The following is a 21892-nucleotide window of genomic DNA, read 5'->3' as shown; positions in this document are numbered from 1 at the left end:
TACGGAAAATGGGAAGTGCTGTCAGCACACTCAGCACAGAACACACAGATACACAAACAAAAAGCTCAGATAAAACTAAAAACAAACCAAAAAAAAAAAAAGTCAGTATGTAATATGTGTCAAATAATTCTTCTTAACACAGACATAAAACAATGTAAAACCAGCAAAATACATGCTGCACTAGAAACCCAGTAATAGCAAACATGCAAATAAAGGTGAAAAGTCATAAATGCAATTTTCCTTAAAAAATGTGTCAAACATATAAAATCATTAATGTGCATGGAATAAAAAAAAAAAAATCTTAATTCTGATAAAGACAGAATGTCACATAAAAAGCTTCCCAAAAAGCAATAACATGCATGAATCTCTCTTACCATCAATTCTGTGTCTGTCCCAACAAAGTGAAGATGAGGTGTGGGAGTGAGCCACCAGCTATCCAGCCCTCCCTGCCTCCTGCTCCTCTCTCTCTCTCTCTTTCTCTGTCTCTCTCTCTCTCTCTCCCTCTCTCTCTCTAATTGTGTCCCTCTCTCTCGTCGGCCGTGCTGCTTGTCCTCTCTCCCTCTCTCTCTTTCTCTCTTTGCCTCTCTCTCTCTCTCTCTCTCTCTCTCTCTCTCTGTAACTCCTCCGTGCTCCGCTGCAGCCGCTATGGAACAGAGTGCCTGAGCGTGTGTGAGCGTGTGTGTGTGTGTGTACGTATGTGTGTGTGGGAGAGAAAACATGTGAGAGGGAGAGAGAAAGAGTAAGAGAGCGCAGATCAGTGTGTGTGTGTGCGTCTGTATGTGAGAGAGAGAGAGAGAGTGTGTGAGCGTGTGTGCCGGGCCAGCGCAGGCTCAACTGAGTCAACTGCGCCGCTCCACTCTGAGATGCTCAATGACATCGCGCTGCACGCTCCCTCCGACACACACACACACACACACTCACACACACAGATACACATATACACACCCCTCCTCTGCTACAAGGGGGAAGGGGAGGGGGGGCAAGCGCCATTGCAGAACAGGAGAGGGGGGAGTGCTTGTCCCCCTGCCTTATTACCATTTGCACTGCAAGCGGCCGGCACATCTCAGAGCAACTTAGTTCCCCTATGGGACAATCCCACCACACACACACACACACACACACACACACACACACACACACACAGACAGTGCTTAGCGGATGAGTTAAGTTTTTACCTTTTATTTTAAAACAACAGAGCTTGAAGAAAAAGCATCAGTGTTACACATTGTGTTACCCAGCATTTGTTTCTTTGTTTGAAAAGCAATTCTAAAATCAAGAATTATGCAGAGTGGCTGTGCATCTGTTGTGATTATTGCTGAAAAATTGTTCTATTTTCAACTCGTAGGGTATTACCAATAAAAAAAAAAATATCAATAGAATAGTTACACTCCTACAAAATCTGGTGCCTTTGTTTGATTTTCACCCTCTCTAATGAAAGACTAATGGAACGCAGGCAATCTGCCACTAGCATGCATATACGCCCACACGGGCGCACACACACACACACATACACACACACACACACACAGGAAACCCCCCCGTGGAGGATCTCAGATTTTAATTAAGAAAAAAATGAGGAAGAGGTTCCATTTTAGCCAAATTGGTCCCCACAGCAGCAAAGGTAAGGGAATAAAATGAGGGAGGGAGGGAGAAAGAGAGACAGAGACAGAGGAAAAGAGACACGGGGGCATAAAACCAAAAAAAAAAGAAAAGAAGGGAAGATCTATGCTTCCCTGTACACAACGTAGGACACGTATAAAAACAATGAAGACCTTTTTTCTCCGTTTTACATCTCCCATCTCCTATTCTTCACCACTTCTTTTCATCCCGCCATCATTAGAAAAAAATGACAGACCAGGTGCCTCGGTCCACAGTGAGCGAGATGTCACTGTGATCTTTCCACAGCCGAGGAGTGAAAGAGAAAGAGACAGAGAGAGAGAGAGAGAGGGAGAGAGAGAGAGAGAGACAACTTTTCTCTTTGGCTACATTAAATGGCTTCTGATATATAAAGCCACCTCAAATTTTGTGGTAAATTGCTGTAGACAGCCGCTTGCTTGTCTGTTAAAAGCCTCTGTACAGGGCTAATGGCAGTATACTGCTAACCTTTGCTGAGATTATCACACCAGTCGTTACCGTCATATACAGGGGATTTCTAGCAGGAGGAGAAAAGTGTATGGTGGGAGTGGGTGGTTGGGGGTAAAAAAGAAATGCCACATTCTACAACTTAAGGGAGTTGAAATTACCAACTGTGCAACTGCATCTTTTGTCTCATGCCGGATTTACATCTCCACTCTTTCTGCTGCCCTGTCTCTGTCCTCTTTCTCCCTGGTCTTTATCTCTCATAATTTTCTTCCCTCTACATTTCAAGCCCTTGTTTCCTCTCTCTTCTTTCTTTCTTTCTTTCTTTCTTTCTTTCTTTCTTTTCTCTCCTCAATTCCTTCCCCCATTTATCTTTGAGCATAAATGTGTAGTGGTCTGCGCCTTGCCAAAAGCTACGGGCAGCATTGTCATAAAAGGAGTAATGTGTCACCTTCTATCTATGTGCCACTCACTCCACTCTTAACAAGTCATTGAATAGGTAAGGCATGAGGGTTAGACTAATTATATTAAGTGACAATTCAGCAGCCAAGGTTCCTTTCTGCTTTGCAGCCCACCCTTTTCTCTCTCTCTCTTTCGTTCCCTCCCTCCCCGTGTTCTGTAAATGTGCTAGTCTGTGGGTTTTTCGAGTGGCACTCAGTGTTTCAAGTCAAGCTGGTGGCTCAGCTTCTGACCTGGCTGGTTAATGGCTGTTATTTGTGGGAGGAAGGAGTGGACTCTGCCAATATTGCTCACTCCCCACCACCACCACCACCACCACCCCACCCCACACACACATCTCTCTCTCTCTCTCTCTCTGTCTCGCTCTCTTTTTTTCCCTTCCTTCCCCTTTGCCTCTTGTGATGGTAATGGCCATGATGACAGAGGAAACGAAAAAGCAGAGGAAGAAATAAAGAAGATACAGGGATATAGAGATGGGCAGAAGCTGGGGGAAAATGGAAAGAGAAAGATGAAAACAGTGGAAAGCGGAAAAGGGCTTGAGAAAGGATGCAGAGATCTTTAGACTCCTTTATTAAAACTATTATTGTGCAGGACTTGAGAATTCCCTCCGGGGCAGGGGTCCATGTCGAAGCCCATATAATTAACTAGAGGCTCAGCTACGGATCAATTACCAGACAAGCAAGTGATAGCCAAATCAATGGAAGATCATCAGGCTCGTTATCAGTGTTGCAACTCATTAGAGGAAAAGTGAGGGAGAGAAAGAGGGAGAGCAATAGAGAGGGAGGGGGCACGAGGCAGGAGGAAAGGCAAGGGATGGTGGCAATGTATTAGCTTGGTAGATGCTGACTTTATAAGGGGGCATGGGTGTGTGTGTGTGAGCGCACGTGTACAAATGTGTTTTACTCTCTCTTAGCCGCCACTTAGTGGTGACAGGGGGAGCCCTGTATGACAAAGTGCAGCCCGCTCTGTAGCAACAGTCACTGAGGCTTATGTGGATCAATAGGAGTGTGTGCATGAGGTTAAAGCTCTGCCATAGTATCCCGCTCCCCAGTGACTTGCATGTTCAATCTGGGCTTCAATCCTATAGTGCAAGCAGTCAGAAAGGGATTATCATGCTTCAAGAGTTACAGAATAAAAGTTACACTTCCAGAGTGATAATTAAAACAAAACCTTGCTGTCTCTTTGCTTTCCTTTCCTTTCCTGTCCTTCTTTCCTTTCTTCCTTCCCTTCCTCCGTATGATAGCTCTGTCATTACATATGCAGAGCCTTGAATGAATGTCATCAAATTTGATCATGTTGGCTCTACGCCGGTGCCAGCGTCCCCTGATGACCAGCAGAAAAGGTCATCACCCATCCTCAGGCCTTGACCTATGACCCTCCCCAGATGATGTCTCAGGCTGGGGGAGGAGCAGGGTACCATCACAAATGACTCCGATATCTCCATATCACAGCTATAATTACATCCTTTGTAGTACTGTAGTACCAAACAACACCTTCTCAAACTTATTACTGTCAAGCACATTGGTGAACTTACTTATATAATACCATATTAAGTAGAAAAAGAAAGCAATTCACTGCAGAAGAGTATCACTGCATATTCTGAAAAATTAATACATAATTCACTCAGTTTGGACAATTTTTTAAATTGCCTTTTTTTTTTTTTTTTTCTTTTGTAAAATTTCTTTTTACATGTGTCAATCTTCCCCACAGAATACTCAGCCAGTTAGTAACAAAACAGACTGACACTGGACTCACCACTAGGGGTGCAACAAGAATCACTGAATCATCATTTTGATCAGATTTCAACATTTGTTTTAAATAAAAGTGTAAAACAATTAAACTGTAACAGGGTTCTCTAATTAGCTGGACACACACTTATCCGCATTCATGCATTTACACAAGATTCATGGATGGACATGCATATCCATTCACACAAACACACACACACACACACACACACACACACACACACACACACACACACACGCAAGCACACAAATAAACCCCCTACGTATGAGTGATATTTAATAACTACACATACAAGTGATATTTAATAACTATTTACTGTCATCTTTTGTAAAATGCAGCATATTTTTAACGACAATGTTATTTTTTAAATGTTGTTATTAGGCCACGGTGTAATGATGTAATATTTAACTTTTAAACTCATGAGCCAAGCCAGGGACCAAGATTGCAATTTATCTAGGCTAGAAACCTTATGCAATGCATCTGTTCCATGTTTTTAATGCAATGTCTATTTGTATTGTCCTTATTTCTAACAAATAAATGAGCAAATAATATAATATAATATATAGTAATGTGTTATAAAATATATATATATAATTTATATAATTAGAGCTACAATGGTATTTTTTGTGTAACGTAAAAATGTTATTTCAACAAGAAACGCAAGTTGGCATTACAAATATAAATATATTTTACAATCATCCATCAGGTGCATTAATTTGCAACAGTATTTTAATAAAACAGAATTTATAGAATAACATCCAGAGTATGCCAAGCAAAGAGACTGAAAGAAGTAGACATAGTAAGAGTGAGACTTCCTGACATCTTACTGCACTTTTGTCATTTCACCATACCTTAACTACAAGTCATTTTCAGAAGGTACCCTCCATCACCAGCCCACTTTAATATACCCATCAAGCCCCTCTCAGCACTGCCTGTTTGTTTCCCAAACTTTGACAACTAATGGGTGAAATTGTCCAGAAATTGGGTGCGACAGCACTGAGTTGTTAGAACAGTCTCAACAGAACCAATTCCCCCCTAGGCTCTTAAGTCTTGAGAGGCTAAGTACCTCTCTCTTCATTTTCTGTGCAAAGTGAGAAAACCTGTTCTAGTAAACAACAGTGAGAAGAAATAGATGCAGAGGTCCTACAAAAGTCATAATTATGATGCTTGTCCGCTGCTTGTTACTTTTTTCTTTTTTCTTTTTTTTTCTTTTTTTTTTTTTGTAATTTTCCCCTGAATGAAATCACAACTGAGCAAAACCCAACTAAAATTGCCCTTTCGCACACAAAAATATGGCAAATGGAGGGCCAGAGACAGAGGGGAAAGAGAGGAAAGCGGAACAACATAATTTGTGCAGTGGTGGTGATTATCCGCAGCAGAAACAAATGATTAAGGCTGCAAGAAAAAGGCTGGTGAGTGTCCCTATGCTGAGGTGTATGTTTCTAGCATCCAGCGAAGGCAGGAGAGAAAACATTCATTCAGTTCAATTTGTCATTTAAAAGGAGCGTTTAGAATAAATCCTGCAGTTGTTTAAAATCAAAAATTTGTTTTTCATATGTATGCCTCTGAGACTTTTTTCTGGGGAACACACACTTTTATGTTCCAGGGCCAACTATTAAAAATAAAACAATAAATAAACAAAACAATAACAAAGACGGTTTAAAACTAGTTGAGAGCCACTACCCAAGGAATGCATTAAATCGTGCACCCTGTATAAAGGAGATATGAGCAGGAGCAACATCTGATTTATGATCATACAAGTACATGCACACACGCACACACACACAGACACACGTACACACATACACACGCACACAGAGGAAGACTTGTGTGTGTCCATGTGACACGGAGCGGCGTGTCGATCAGATGGCACAGGGATAGAACTGTCACTGTTTTGCTACCACTACAGGGCCACAAGACATCATATGACACAGACAGGAACAGCCTTCCATTTGTGATCGAGGGAGAGGGAGAGGGGGGAAGAAGACACAGGGAGAGACAGATGAGGGCACCAAAAGGTCTGAGAGAGATGAGAGGGAGCCACATGATTGTCTGTGTCACTGATCATGCAATCTGACCTCTACTGATAAGTGTACCTTTGTGGGGGGAAAAAAATGAGTGGAAAATGCAATGGAGTGTCTTTGTCAGGCTTTATAAGTTATTTATGATCTTCAACTGTATTAGTGGTAATATGGAAGAGGAAAAGGTTAATAGCTTAGGACACAAACCTGTTATCCCATTTGGCATTTCATGACCCAGTCAAATAAGTTATGTATGAAGTCCTCCACATGCACTCTGCTCTTTGTGTTTCCAATGAGGGAAGACTCGTCTCATGACAAAGAGTGACTTGCAGAAAGAGTACACTGAGGAGTCAAAACTACATCAGTTTGGACTGATGAAAGCACAGATGCACGTGTGGAGCAATGCACATGCATGCACACACACATACACACACTCACATATGCACCATTACCTCTGGGCCCTGAGCTGAGCAGCTACAGTCAGACCACTGCTCCACTGACAGAATTATTGCTAATCCTGTAGCAGCCCGTGGGCCTCCCGGTCTTCCACCTCCACTCCCCCCACACACACACACGTGTTCCCCTTCAACAATTATTTTAGTAAGGTCTCACCTAAACGGGACATCTATGGTTTAGTGTTGGGGGATAGACTCCAGAAGAAGAAAAAGAAGAAGAGGAAAAAGGAGAAGAAAAATTCTCATCCTCACATTTTGAACAGCACCCGTCAGTTAGATGCTTTCGGGTGCCAAGAGACACACAAAAAAGTATACAGAAAGTCCTTTGTATCAAATGCGACTAGCTTCCCTAATTACTACAAAGGATTGTGACTTCTGTGGTTGGTCACTGATTTGATGTTATACCTGATAATTGGGTTTCTTGTGTATTTAGTGTTTATGAAATTTATTTGCACCTCTGAATTTTTGATTCAGTGGTGACCCATGATGTCGGTCTCTGTGTGTTTTGAGTGTCTATTTGAGTGTGACAAATTTTCAGTAAAGGACAGTAAAGTTTTTCTATTTTATTTGAAGAAGAAGAAAAATAAAAAGACAAAAAGGCGGAATAGGGCAGGAGGAGGAGATACGGAGGAGAAGAAGAAGAAGCAGAGGGTGAGTTCCATCAATTGTCTAATGACTGGGTTGGTTTGTGGGCATTTCGCAAAAGTGTGTTGAGGCACTGTGGGCCCATCGCTCTTTTCCTCCCTTTCCTCCTCTTGTTCTCCAGCTATCCCCACTCACACTTGGATAATTCTCCTCTAATCATCTCTTGCTCTTTTTCTCCTCCTCCTCCACCCTCATTTCCTTCCCTCATGTCTAATTCTCTCGCCGTCTCCTCCCTCCCTCCCCCCTTCTCCTTCTCACCTCATCAGACAGGTCTCCACCTCACCCCGCTGCTGCCTCCATCCCCTCGCTCCCTGGTTCCCTCTCTCCTGTCCTCTCTCACTGACCCGTGATCTCCCCCAGTCACAGGGCGTTGTGTCTCTACCTGCCAGGCTCCCTGACAGCCCCACGTTCCCTCCGTCCCCCCTCACCCCTGGAGAGGAGACCGCCTGCCCATCCGGAACGCTAGCGTGGCAACCCTGCCAGCGCCCTCCCCTCTGTTCAGCCCCCACCCCCAACCCCCAGCCGATCCTCACCCAACCCAACAGTGAGAGTTTGACAAAGTCCATTGCTGCGGCATCTTCCCTCCTCTCCGCTTCTCTCTCCTCTTCTTTTCACTTATTCTGCATCTCTCTGTCTCTCCTTATTCTGACCCCCCCACCCCCCCCACCCTCTCTCTCTCTCTCTCTCTCTGGGGCTAGATTTATCTCTTCTGACCTGACTAATGTGTCTTTACCTCTTTTAGCTTTCCACTCCCTTTCACACTCTCTTTCTCATCTTAGCGAGGCCAAGAGAAAAGAGACTGGAGCTGGAATTTCAGAGGTTCTCATCTTGACCTCCACAGATGTTTGTCTGAGGATTTCTGCTTTGTTGTAAAGGGATAAAACACTGGCAGGCAATACAGGACCAATAAAATTCTGATCTTGTTTTAAATAAACAATTACAGTCAAATCCAATCAAATCAAATACACTGCAGTGATAGAGAAAAGACAGACACAAAATCCCATCAAGCTGGGATTTATCAGTCTATTGCTTTTTGTGGAAGTGCGTCTGAGTCTCAGTGTGTGTGTGTGCGCGCGCGCGCGTGTGTGAGAGTGGAGTGTTTGTGCAGCAGGGTATTGTGTGCATGTGTTTGAGAGAGATCATCAGTAACCTGCTGTGCGTCTGCTCAGTGGTGAGCTAGTGAAGTAATGGGAATCACACATCACACTGGTTAGCCTTTCTGAGTAACAGGGAAGTCCACGACTGCTTTTGATATCAAAGAAATTCAATGACCTCACGAAAGCAGAAACGCAGTCCAAAAGAGCTGCGTACCATCTGAATTCTCCTCTAAAACAAATGCTGAGCTAGGAAGGAGGTGGGAACATGAAACATGTGGGTTACATTAGCCAGGGGAGTCTTTATTTATGGCATACACATGACAAGGAACATAACCGCTAACAACACGACAAACACACAAACACCAGTGACTCTCGCCGGCCAAAAAAAACTTCCAAATAAATGTCTCGCAAATCATCCTGTGGTAGTGAAACCACTTACCAAACAAGCAACAAAGTTTCAGCCTGGGACTTCAGTCCTGAGGCAAGAGCAGTTCGATTGCAACTATTACCTCAAAAAAAAAAAAAAGGGGGGTGACGTCTCACTCCTCACTCATCGTCCACTGAATGTTTTATTCTGACGTTTTTTTCCTGTACATATGAAAAGGTGTAAAGCTGGAAAATAATATGTTCTTACAGGTTATTCTACACGATGCCTGAGCCAATCAAATGATCACTGCATGAAGAAGTCATTCCTCCTGGTGTGGAGAGGTTGTGAGCGTAATGCCCATTGTTGCCCTCCCCGACATCAAGCCCCTGTAATTGAATACTATCCCAAAGCCCGGGCAGAAATCAGCTTAGCGGATGCAAAGAGAGAGAAAAAATATGAAGAAACGATTATTATTCCGCCATCGGGTTTCAATTACAAGGGGTGGGGGAGGGAGTGGGGGGTTAAGTGAACATCAAGTCATATTAAAGTATATAGGAGGCCACTGGCACAGGAAGACTTTGTTGAAAGCTCTCGTGTATTAACACACATTCTTACACGTGGCCAAGTTACATTATTTGATTATTACAGCCATAGCCACAGGTTTGGCATGCAGGCTTTGAGTTCCCGCTCCCCCCTTAGAACCGGTTCCATGCAGAACAAGAACCTATTAGTCTGAGAACAGTGATGAGAGAGAGAGGGAGAGAGGGAGAGTTCTCCTGTCTACATCTGGCATGCACACAGGCCAGAAACCCAGCCGTGAGTGCATGTGCATGTGCATGTATATGTGTGTGTGTGTGTGTGTGTGTGTGTGAGCATGTGTACAAGGCATGGGCATATGCTCAAGCTTACATGTACACGTCTTTATTATATTGTATTGATACACAAGACACATTTTTGAGACAAATTTTTCCGAAGTAAATGATAGATTGGATATAAATCTCTGTTTAAAGAAGCTATTGTAAGAGTTATAGGAACTGAGTGAAACACTCACACACTCGCACACTGTACCAAGACAGTGGCTGCTGTACATTATCTTCCAGTCACCCATGAATGCCCCTGTTCCTTTTATTCTTGTCTGTTTCAAACTATTTATGTTCATTCTGCTGTCTGTCTCGCTCTCTTTCTCTCTGCATCTGTCTTCCTCGCTTTGTCCTTATGGTGCACCAGATTCTGTCACCTGTCTCTGTTCGCTCTATCACCCCCAGAGAGAGAAACAGAGAAAGCGATGGCCTCTGCGTTCCCAGAGGCAAGACATAAAGGGCTGTGAATGGATGGATGGATGGTGAGGGGGACGAAACCAACGACTAAATTATTAACTGGCGCTTCCCTTTCCTTTGACACACATACGCAAACATGCACATGGCCACACTCACACACACACACACACACACACACGTAGACAAGGCAAAAGAGTAAACGCATTAGAACGCTTAGCCCCCTGAATGCACCCGACAACTCTGCTACACGCTAACTCGCGTCAAAATCATCAAACCAGGCCTGGGGCTCTTAAAATTTTTACGCTGCTGCTTGAAGGGACGTCGTGGAGCCTGGGAGGCTTTTTGAGAGTGAGTGGCCCTGTCATCACAGTCATCGCTGCCAATAAATAAGTAAATATGGGGGTGGAATGGCTGAGCAGCTTTGCCACAGAGTTGACAGCACCTATCCGTTGAGTTTGTGCCTGTGTGTGAGCATCAGCAAATAGGTATTTGCACCTGTGTGTTTGTGTGTGTGTGTGTGTGTGCCTGGGTGTGTGTGTGTATCCTCTCACAACCTTTGACAAGCTCTGTGGGGGGCCTTGCTCTTGCCACCATCTCCACAGTTAGAATGTGCCAAAGCAGGCCTTCATTCACTTAAGTTCCACCTGGGCTTGATTTCCTGTGGACGGGCCTGGAGCACACTAGGAGAGCTGTGGTCTAATGTGGTACACAGGGAGACAGGGTGATGGGCCATTTGGCCACCATGTACCAGGACCTGCTTTTCAGGCCCACAGCAAGGGGAATACAGCCACTCAATTCTCAGATTATGATGTTGCAGCTTTATCAGCCAAGTGGCTTGGCAGAGCTCGGATTCTCTGTCTCCGTCAGGGTCACTCTTTTAGCGCACGTCTATCACAGTGAACACCCCCTGCACCCCAAGCTCCCACACCAAGCCCAACTGTGTCAACCCTGCACAGCAGAACTTTGTTCAAACGCGAGAAAACTTTATTTTAAATTCTTGTGAAGATTCCAGTGTTTTCATTGATACCAAATATGTCCTGCTGACTTACAGGTAATTGTGCACAAAATGATGCACAACATGTGTGGATATTTTCTATTTGATGTAATGGTACAGCCATGAACAATGGCATCTTGGGTTTGAATATGTCTTTCAGTAGAAGCATGAGTGTCTTCAGTGAGAGAATATGTATGTGACATAGTGTATAGCATGGCAATTTTTTTTTCTAACTTTGAAAAATAAATTTAGAGTTCAACGGGTTAATAATTGTCTTTACATTCTTAAACAACATGCTTGAGATGTACAGTAAAAGACGGGTGAATCATGAGATGCATGTGCAATGGTGATGATCTTTTGAGAGACCATGAATGTGCTCATGGTTTGCATGTACAGTATCATTGTCAGTGTGTGTATATGCATGTGCACGCATGTATGTGTGTGTATCTGTGTGTACGCTTATTGTAAAGCCTGCTAATTGCAGTTGAGACTCCTTTAATTAACACAAAGAGAGGTCTCCTGGGTATGCATGGGCACCGTGAGTGTGTCACGAGTTTATATCTAGCCAACCTGTGGGACACAACAGCCTAATCAGAGCCTTTTAAGTTCTGCCATGCTTACACTGGAGGATTAACTCAAGACACACTTTAGTCAGGGAAAATGAGACAACCAAGGACCTTGTTGGTCTGCCTGACAAAACAAGCAAAGCATAAAAAAAAAACCTCCAAATGTGCGTAGAAAACAAACACTTTGAACACAAGTACACAATAATGCCCGCCAGAAGAGGTGCTGTATTGTAATGTTGCAATATCTTCATTTAGCTGGAGCCTTGCTCAGCTGTAAACAAAATGGTTGCCCCACTGTTGTTGTTTGCAGATTGATGGTTTGTGTATGGCAAAGGTACCGCAAGAGACATGACACAGGACGCCTCAATCTTTCTCGCTTTTCTTTTCGTCCACCCACCTCCGTCTTCATCTGCTCGCTCTGCCTATGAGTCCGTCTCCTTACCTCTTTAAAATGAACTTTCTCTCTTTTTATTGTTCTTGCCAATTTGGACAGAAGCCCTGGTCAGAGACAGATTACACCAAGTCGCATATCAAACCTAATCAATCTTCAGCCCCTGGAAGGCATCAGTCTACAATGAATAATTACAGCAATCCAGTTAAGAGCTGCCAGTGCCAAAATGTTGCCACCACCATCTTTTAGGGTACTGGAGCCCCCAACTGAGTAACCGATCAACTTTGAGGGGGGAAGCAACCAAAGTTTGTGCGTGTGTGGTTCTATGGGAGAGAAATGGGACAGGCAAAGGAAAGACAAGCTGATCAGGGTCATCACAGGTGCTACTGTATTTAGAGTTAGTAAAGTTATTTGAACTGCATTAAACAGGAGTGGCAACCAGGGTATCCAGAGGTGGGATAGTTGGGATTTAGGGAGAATGAGAGTGATTATCAGTGTGTTTTGATCCAGAATATAATCTGGCAGGGCTGCTGTAGTCAAACTGAGGCCAAACTCAATTTGGAGTCCATATTTTAGCACAGCTCTATCTTACAACATGGAGTAAATGTGCTTCCCCTGCCTCTGCTGAACACCTAACTATCTATAAACACACACAAAGATGCGTGCACACAAAAATGCACATACGCAAGATAAAGATGATTAAAAGAGAGAAAAGGAAGTGATGTGAAGAAAGAAAAAAAGATTAAAAGAAGGAAGAGAACTAAGCGGGAAAGGGATGAATGATGGATGAATGAATCATCCCGTTGGTCAGGATCCTGTTATCAGCAAAAGGAGAGGACACTCCAACAACAGTCTGTCAGTCAACCATCCATCTAGCAATGTATGACGTATTAATATGTGTGTGTTAGAGAGGATGCGGTTCTTTTATGGAGACACATGTAGAGTGGCGAGCTGAAACTGCTTTTCTTCCACATGAGAAGCAAGGCGCCGCAGTGAGGCGAGGAAGACGCAGGGATGGAGGGAGGAAAAGAAAAGATGGGAGGAGTGACTGCAGGGCAGCTGTATCGAGCGGAGGAGGGTGTCATTTAGAAAGTGGCTGGCTCAGCAGTGGCCATTAGTAGTGCTGTGACACAGTGGACAGTCAAGCACACAGACAGACAGACGGGCAGACGGGCAGAGTGACAGACAGACGGGCCAGCACAGATACCGGCAGGCAGGAGAGGAGGGAGAATGAGACACAAACAGACAGGCTGAAAATGTAGACGTACTGAAAGGCAGAAAAATCAGACAGACTGTGCCCTGAGGTTAATGATTCGCCTTAATAAAGTGACACTGGAATACACAATGGATTGTCAAAGCTCAAAAAATGTAACTCTGCTGAAATGAGACCATGAAAATACTGGAGAGCATGCTGATATTTATTTCATTTTAAGTAATCTGATATTTTAAGCCAGGGAAGCCTCTTATAACATTATGGTGAAAGACTAGACACTTAATACTAGAATAATACAGCTATGCCGAAAGCCACAAACTATCCTGCACTGCACCGCAAAATAACTATGATTTTTAAAGGCGAAGAAGTTTACACTGGTTGAGGAAGAGAAAGAGAGGAAAGAACGAGGGAAAGAGAGAGGGACATAACTAAAAAGTTACTAAAATTACTGAAGTCCACGAAATTCCTTAGACAGCAGAACTAGCAGTGAAGGCTAAACAATCTCGGAGGCTGAGTGTTGGCAGACATAAAACACCGCCACAGCGTGAAACCTGAGTCTCCACCGCTGCACCTATCACAACCCTACGGTGGGGCATGAGTCACCAATCACAACTCTCCGTTAAACTTGAAGCACCAATCATAACGGAAGTGTCTGCATTTGAAACAGGCTGGTGATGTGAAGCGCCGAGTGATAATGAGTGTATAAAGAGCTGCAACAGCAATTATTGCACATTCAAAGGAGGAATGTTTTACCGCCCAGCAATCATTATTTGTCATTCACTTTTTGTGCTCGACCCGGCAGTGAGTTACACATAACAGGCACGCTGCCGCTCTTAGGTTTTTGTCCATTTTTGTCTGACAGTCTCACTAAATGACTGTTATGTGAAATAGCACAATCATGCCTTATTTATTTCCCTGAAAGAGAATCTGAGCTTTTACTTCACTTTCCCACAGGTCTGTCCAGCTGCCCACTGCCAGAACGCATTTTGCTGGGGACAGTGTGGTCCTATTGGAGCGGCAGGAATTCACAAACAGAGGGGGCAAACCAAGGTTACTGAGACGGAGGGCCCAGGCACGCTCCCAAACGAGGCAGGCGGCGACGCAGCCAGCACAATCTGGGGTCCTTCTGCTGACTAGCCCGCTAGGACTCATGGGAAGGGAATGCAGGACCCTGTCACGGGCCAAGTTTGGAGGAGTGCGGAGTGAGAGACAAACTGTTTGAAGAGGACTGGGTTAATGCATGAAAAGTTTGCATGTGTGTGTGTGTCTGTGTATGTATGTGTGTGTGTGTGTGTGTGTTTAAAAATCTTGACATGTAAACTCTGGCTGCCATCACTCGTCACTTCTTTGTGTTGGAAAAGACAGACTTGCCACACCCCGTGGTATTCCCATTCAGGCCAAGTCTTCTCCCATTCCAGTGAACAGACATTAAGGCAAGAATAATCACTTTGGACGCAAGCTGCCAATTTAGTCCAAACTTATTTATCTCATTTAGAGTCAGTTTGGAGGGATATACACATGGCAATGTAACGCACAAACCTCTCAGTTCCCACAGACAGAGGACAGAGTGCTGGCACGGCCCATAATATTCCTCCTTTGAGCTGCTCTTTACTGTAACAGGAGAGGGGGCGACACCACTAAGCCAAACCCTGACAACTGCAATCTTGTCATTGCTCCCTGCCAGTTTATCTGTGGTTTTACTTTCAGTGGATGTTTTCTCCCTAATTTAATGTCATTTAGTGTCTGAAGCATTAAATTGTAAATTATGATCTCCTTGAAATAAGCTTACCTTTACAAACAGATCATGCACACACACACACACACATTCACTCACATAAATACTGGTAGACGTGGAGGTCCGCTGCCACCTGTGAGGAGTGATGCATTTGCCTCTCACCAACAAACTTCACCCAAACCACAAGACGCAGGGACCCCCCAAAACCCATATTCTGGCTACGCATACTAACTAACCAGCACAGTACCCAGTGGGGGCACAGTAATGTAGCTAGAGATGGCCTCCCGTTTCATGGAGCATGCACACATATATGCAGGCACACACGTGAACACTCTCTCTCTCTCTCTCACACACACACATGCACGCACTATAGTTTAGTCTAATTAGCGCTAGTATTTCAGGGCTTGTTTGCACAAATTGGAAATGTGTGATGTGAATTAAAATATGGCTAAGGTTTTGTTCCCAATAAAAAAAAGAAAGGGAGTTTCACCTTGCCCCTTTGTTGGGGCTCATACGAAAGTAATTTACTCCAGAGAGGGAGAGAGAGAGAGAGAAAGAGAGAGAGAGAGAGAGAGAGAGAGAGAGAGAGAGAGAGGGAGAGAGAGAGGAGGGGGAGGGAAATACATTCCGCTTGGCCCAGTGTGAGAGGCACTGTGGGTGTCTGAGGGCCCTCGCTGCCAGTAATTGCTTCCATATAGGACCCGTCCAGGGCCCGTCCATGGTCACACACACACGCACACACACACACACACACACACACACACACACACACTTTGCAATCCAAAAGCAGACCCTTATCCAGAAAATTCCACCATTCCACATACTGAAGCAGAAAAGATATTATGGTAAGATACAAAACATTTCTGGACAGTAAAAGCATGCATTGATGTAGCCACAGTGTTTTTTTGTGATGAAACAAAGCACAGTGGATGGTGCTACTGAAAGAGATGAGGCACAATAATTGATTTCCTGTTTGGGAGCTCACCACAGCTTCACAGGTCCAAAACCCCAAAATGTAATCCGCAGGATGAAGTATTATAGACCAAATGTTGATAGAAACACAATGTTGCTGTAATGGTGGATAAGCTTTTGGTGAATGAACTCTTCCGGGGGTAACATGCGTTTCAAGGCAAAAGCGGTGCAAGAGAACTCATTCATGTCCATATGAGTCTCACACAAAGTGCAGCAAACTCTTTATAGGGGACACATGCACACACAAAATTAATAGGAATGAGTGAATACGAAAGAAAACATACTGCACTAGGCATAATGTGTCTTTCGTGTCTTCATGGCCACATTAGTGGGAAACATTGTCATTCACATCAACACAAAAGGCGGGATTAAATTGAATTTCGCCCATACCCATTTCCCTCTATATACTTTAGGGCCCCGATTACATCATTACACCCAGACAGAAAGACAGAAAGAGGATGCAAATGGGGAAAAAAAAAGATGATTGAGATGAAAGATGAAAAGAGCAGGTAAGAAGTGAGTGAGAGATTTTGAATAACAGTAATTTAAATAGGAGATCAGCTATGCCATTTAAACCGGTTACAGCCACTTTACCAGGTGCAAAAACCCCACAGTCGCACAGAGCCTTCGACTTGGACCATACTGGAGCCAACTACATAAAAATGAATCCTGGCTTTACTGGGTTCTACTGGAGTTTAAATAGCAGATGGACTGTATGTGTGTGTGTGTGTGTGTGTGTGGGTGGGTGGGTGGGTGGATTGTGTGGGTGTGTGAAGTTCAAAGCGTTAACGTGACTGAAACCACTTGAGAGAGTTAGCACGGTAGGCTGAACAGGTGTGGACTGAGTTTTCAGCCACTAAAAGGAATGAAGTCACCTAGGTTGCCTTTTACACACACACACACACACACACACACACACACACAGACACTCACTCACTCACTCACTAACTCACTCACACACTCACTCACTCACACACATTTGCTCTGTTCCCACCTGAACAGTTATTCTAAATGACTGTGGGGCTGTGTGACTGAATCGGCTGAGCTCACAAATCAACGGCACGTGGGGTAGTTGAAGATCTCCAATGAAGTGGCAGAAAGGAGTGTGTGTGTGTGTGTGTGTGTGTGTGTGTGCGCGCGTTACAATCCGACAACAGACAGAAAGCCTTGACTGCCCTCTCCTGACTTCATACGCTCTTTTGGGAAGCTCAGATGTGACATAATATTTCATTACCTCAGCATAAACATTAAACCACAGAAACATTACATAAAATATTATAAAGAACATAGGTATCCCAGCCATGCTTCCTATCGCTCCCTTAGCCACTACACAAACAGACAAACACACACACACACACACACACACACACACACACACACACACAGCCTCAAAGAACCAGGCCCTGGGGAAAAGTGCTCCAGATTGGTGAGTGCTGTGAGTTTGGTATTGCTACTAAGAGTCAGTGTGTGTGTGTGTGTGTGTGTGTGTGTGTGTGTGTGTCCTGGAGGAGTGACTGTCTCTGTATCAGTTGCCACAGTAGATAAGGCTATGTACCGAGGTGGTAATGATGCTGGGACCACTGAGACGAGAGATGGGGAGGCGTCTCTGCTGCTTCTTGCTGATCTCATCACATCACTTCACATCTCTCACTTTTCATACAAGGCCGCACCTCGCCGACCTCACATACACACATCTAACATTTCTTTCTTCCTCTCTCCTCCTATTTGCATCATCCTTTCTTTAACGTCTTGTCACCTTGGCAATCTATTCGTCTGTCACCGTTATTCCCAAGCCCGACCCCTCTCCCCTCTCTTTGCTCTGTGAGAGTAAAGAGGAACCTGATCAAAGGGAGAAACACAGACTGATTTTCCTGACCAAGCTAGTGGACATCACAGCTACATGCTACCTTGTGTCTTTACATGTGTGTGTCTGTGTGTGTGTGTGTCTCCACCATGTTTGAGTGCAGTGGTTTTCCAGCTTTTTCATATTCAAGGTCCACAAAGCCCATTAAAGCACACAATACCAATAGTGTGTGACCATGATATGAAAAGATATCTTGATTTGTGCTATAATTGTTAAATTGCAGATGTCATACTTGAACATTTACAAATTGATTCAAATTCAAATCATGCATGTATATATAAAACAATTATTATAATTTCTAGCGAATTAAATTACATTACATTTGTTGTGTAATAAATTATAGTAAAATTCCTCATTTTGCTGCAGTTTTAGTGCAAAATGTAAAAATAAAAGTCAGTCACACCACTAGCCACTCTATTCTCTAAAATTATTACATCCAATGCTGCTGCTCCCACACACTCCTACATATATAAACACACACAAGCCTGTGAGGCTTTTGACTAAGGTGTCTGATTCTTTTTTGATTAAGTGGAAAATTTCACAGCAAAGGCCCGCCCGTTGAGAGAAAATAAGGAGACCACACCGACTTTATGGACGAGATCTTTCCTTTTCTGCGCTAATAAAATATAGAGCAGGCATCAGATGTCAGCTCTTTATTTCTGATAGCTGTTATTTAGGTGCCCTAGTTGGCTGGACTTGAGTATTTGGCAGTCAAGAGTACCTCTAAGGAAATCAAATGAAAAATCAGGTTCAAACCCACACAAATATAAAACAAGCTTTTATTGGAGCTGTTTACAGCGCAAACTGAAACAATTAAAAAAAAAAAAGAAGAATAACGTGCATGACAGATGTATCTACAAACTGGTAAGTGTGTTAGAAAAGAACATCATATAAATGTTATTATTTTCATGAGAACAATTCAGAAAACTTCAGCTCTCCCAACCAAAAGTAATCATTTAACTTCGGTCACAGTCACAGAGTCACACTGAGGATGTGGGCAGATATTAGCCAAGCCTACAAAAGGAACTTCCAGTGTCCCGTGCCTAACCCTAAACCACTGGTGTTTCCACATGTACAGTGTTAGAGAGGGCTGCGGTGCAAACAGGTCGCGATCCAGCAGGAACGAGGCCTTCGAGGACATCGGGACACGCTTCATCCAAACAGCATTCTTTACCTTTGGCTTTTTGCTATACACTGCATGCCAAACCACCAGTGTCTATAAGCACAGGCAGGAGCTGTGTGTGTGTGTGTGTGTATACTGTGAGGTTGTGAAGATGGCTGGGTCAGCCTCAATCAAGGGAAGAATGACAGGAAAACAAGCACAAGCTCAGCCAAACAAATGATCTGCTTGGGGTTGAGGGGGGGATTGAGAGAGAGAACCCAAACAAACTTAGGGATTGATGCAGATGAGGGATTGGTGCAGAGTTGAGAAGTGTAGAGGGGGTCCTTAATGTGTGCATTTGTGGCCTCAGTGGGAGTGTGAACTAGTGTGGTGGTGGTCAGGGCCAAAAAACATACAACACACACACACACACACAGACACACACACATGCACACACACAAGTGAAACACATGATTTTTCCTTACGGGCATACAGTACATAGTCTGAGCTTGAGGCCGCCAGCAAAGCCTAAACAGTGGGATTAGCTGAGCACAACACTGACGCTTTGGCCTGTGTCTGCATGAGGGAGAGAGAAGGCACTGTAAACTGTTTACAGGGGAACTACGGGTTACTTCTCACTGTGTGTGTGTGTGTGTGTGTGTGTGTGTGTGTGTGTGGATTTGTGATGCGTGTTTTTGATGCACATTGTGGCTTTTGTGATGGGTCGACTCCTCTCTGATTGAGACAGAATCAACAAAGAGACGGTGGCATGTGTCCATACACAAACACATGCACATGCACATGTTGGACACAGACTCTGAAGCTCTCAAATGGCTACAACCACACACACACACACACACACACACACACATAAAACAAATAGGACAAAGACACAGACTTAGTGCCACAGATATTCTTGAAGTATGTTATGCCAGTGATATAGCATGCCATAACCCAGTGGTTTTCAAACCTCAGGGGTCCTTGTGAAGCTCCCAGGAGGTCCTCAGCAAAATGAGGAACTTCACTGAGTTAATTCACTAAAGATTACTGTCAGTGAAAAGCTAAAATAAAAATAAATGGGTGATTATTTTAACATTATGCACTCTTTAACACTTTGAATCTATTTGCGAATGCTCAAGTACGACATCTAACAGAACAAATATATCTTGTTATATCAGGGTCCTTAGGGTTAAAATCATTTCAAATAGGGGTCTGTGGCTTATTGAAAGTCAACTCGTGGGGGGGGTCCAAAACATGAGACAATAACCTGTATGTCCCCCTTACCAATCACGCCATTGTGTGAGAGTCTTGTTTCAAAGAAATTGCTGCCTTTTAAATAGAGTGTTTGTTCAGTGGAACGAATTTAAGTTAACAAAACAAAATTGTCCACAGTAAGCAACTGTGACAAGGAGCTGGTGTGCTTGAATGCTCTTTGGCTGCACCTCACAGTTGCTGAATGTTTGATGGTAGCTCGCACCTCGTGGCAAATGTAGCGGACAAACCTGTGTCGGTGACTTTTTCTGCTTTTAGTTTTTGCTTCTGTTTTTAAACGCCAAAGCAGGAAATATCTTGGTCGGGACACAATTCCAGCTTGATATGAAAGCACTTCCAGGTTTGGAAAGCCGGATGAAAAGGATGGTGAGCAGAACAAGAGGCGAAGGGGGAGATTTGAGGCACGCCTGCTAGCTAACAGTTACTGACTCATCTCAGTAAAATGACCCCCAGTGTTCCTTAGTGCTCAAAATAAGAGTGGCAGCTACACGTTAAAACAATTAGCCTCTTTTGCACAGGCTGGAGAACAGCTTGTACAGTGGGAAGCTAAACAAGTAGGAGGGCTGAAGGATATGGCACAAATATACCGACTGTGTGTGTGCGTGTGTGTGTGTGTGTGTGTGTGTGTGTGTGTGTGTGACAAAGTGCCTCCCTCAGAGAGAGAGGCTCTGATTGTACAGACAGAGTGGCTGTGTGTGATAATGGTTTCCATTAACCTGGGCTGAGTTGGAGGACCTAGGAGACTCTCCATTCATCCCTCTCTCTCTCTCTCTCTCTCTCCCTCTTTCGCTCTCTCTCTCTCTCTTTCGCACACACACATACCACATATTTTCAGGGGCCCTTCCACCAATGTGTGCTGCTTAGAGAATGAGGCTACTTCATAATGTGACAGCAGGCAAAAGGGTCAGAGATTTATCAAGAAACCTAAAGAGTCCCAAAACATTCAACATGACCAAACAGCATTTTGTACACTTGCTGTGAGCGGGCAGACATGAGAAATGTGGCCCCGAACACATTGAGAGCCTCTAACTTTCTGCATTAATGAAGTCTGCAGCCAGACGAGGGAAACAGGGTAGAGAGAAAGAAAGAGACTGAGGCAGCGTAAAAGCCCATTCTTTTCAAAGTCCCATCTTCGCTATTATCGCGCTCCTTGTGAAGCACAGCACTTCCCTGAGATGCTTTGACTAGAACCAGATTGTGGACATGTACAGCAGTGGCTCCAGCAACAGCATGTCATGTAGCAGTGAATAAGAACAGAGGAGGCTATGTAGCAATTATTGCTGAGAAGCCATTAGGGGCCAGGGGTGGCTTCTTTAGGCTAGCACAGGAGCTGACTAATGGAGAGCCACGTTCCCTCGCTCACTCTTATCCTGGATTTATCTCCTCAAGCTCCCTTGAAAAAAATCCAGAGTGCTGTACGCGGTGTGCAGAATTTACACAAAGCAAAAACATGATTTTATATATTTCTTGGTGTGTGTGTGTGTGTGTGTGTGCGTGTGTGCATATACAGTTGTTTACTCCATCTAGTGCAGGTTTGGCCCCAGGGCAGTGCCACCCCTCCTCCCCATAGCCCCCAGGCCCCCGAGCACACTCTCTGGGATACGCAGGCCATCTAGAATAGAGTGTGATGCATT

The 21892-nt window shown here is 44.1% G+C and overlaps 1 protein-coding gene across 4 annotated transcripts in view; it reads right to left on the bottom strand.

The window, feature by feature from the left end:
* bnc2 (basonuclin zinc finger protein 2) overlaps nt 1–21892 on the bottom strand; it is a 167071-nt gene that overhangs the window by 107863 nt on the left and 37316 nt on the right. The window contains exon 1 of one of the 4 annotated variants that reach the window (XM_030062135.1): nt 375–483. The exons of the other annotated variants lie outside the window; for them this stretch is intronic. Within the exon in view, the coding sequence (XP_029917995.1) occupies nt 375–377 (3 nt within the window). The 5' untranslated portion in view covers nt 378–483. Of the gene's footprint in view, nt 1–374; nt 484–21892 lie in introns of those variants that run through there. 4 annotated transcript variants of the gene reach the window in all.

Source organism: Myripristis murdjan, chromosome 1 (genome assembly GCF_902150065.1).
Source record: "Myripristis murdjan chromosome 1, fMyrMur1.1, whole genome shotgun sequence".
NCBI lineage: Eukaryota > Metazoa > Chordata > Actinopteri > Holocentriformes > Holocentridae > Myripristis > Myripristis murdjan.
Note: the sequence above shows the minus strand (reverse complement) of the source record. Positions and strands in the feature narration are given on the sequence as shown.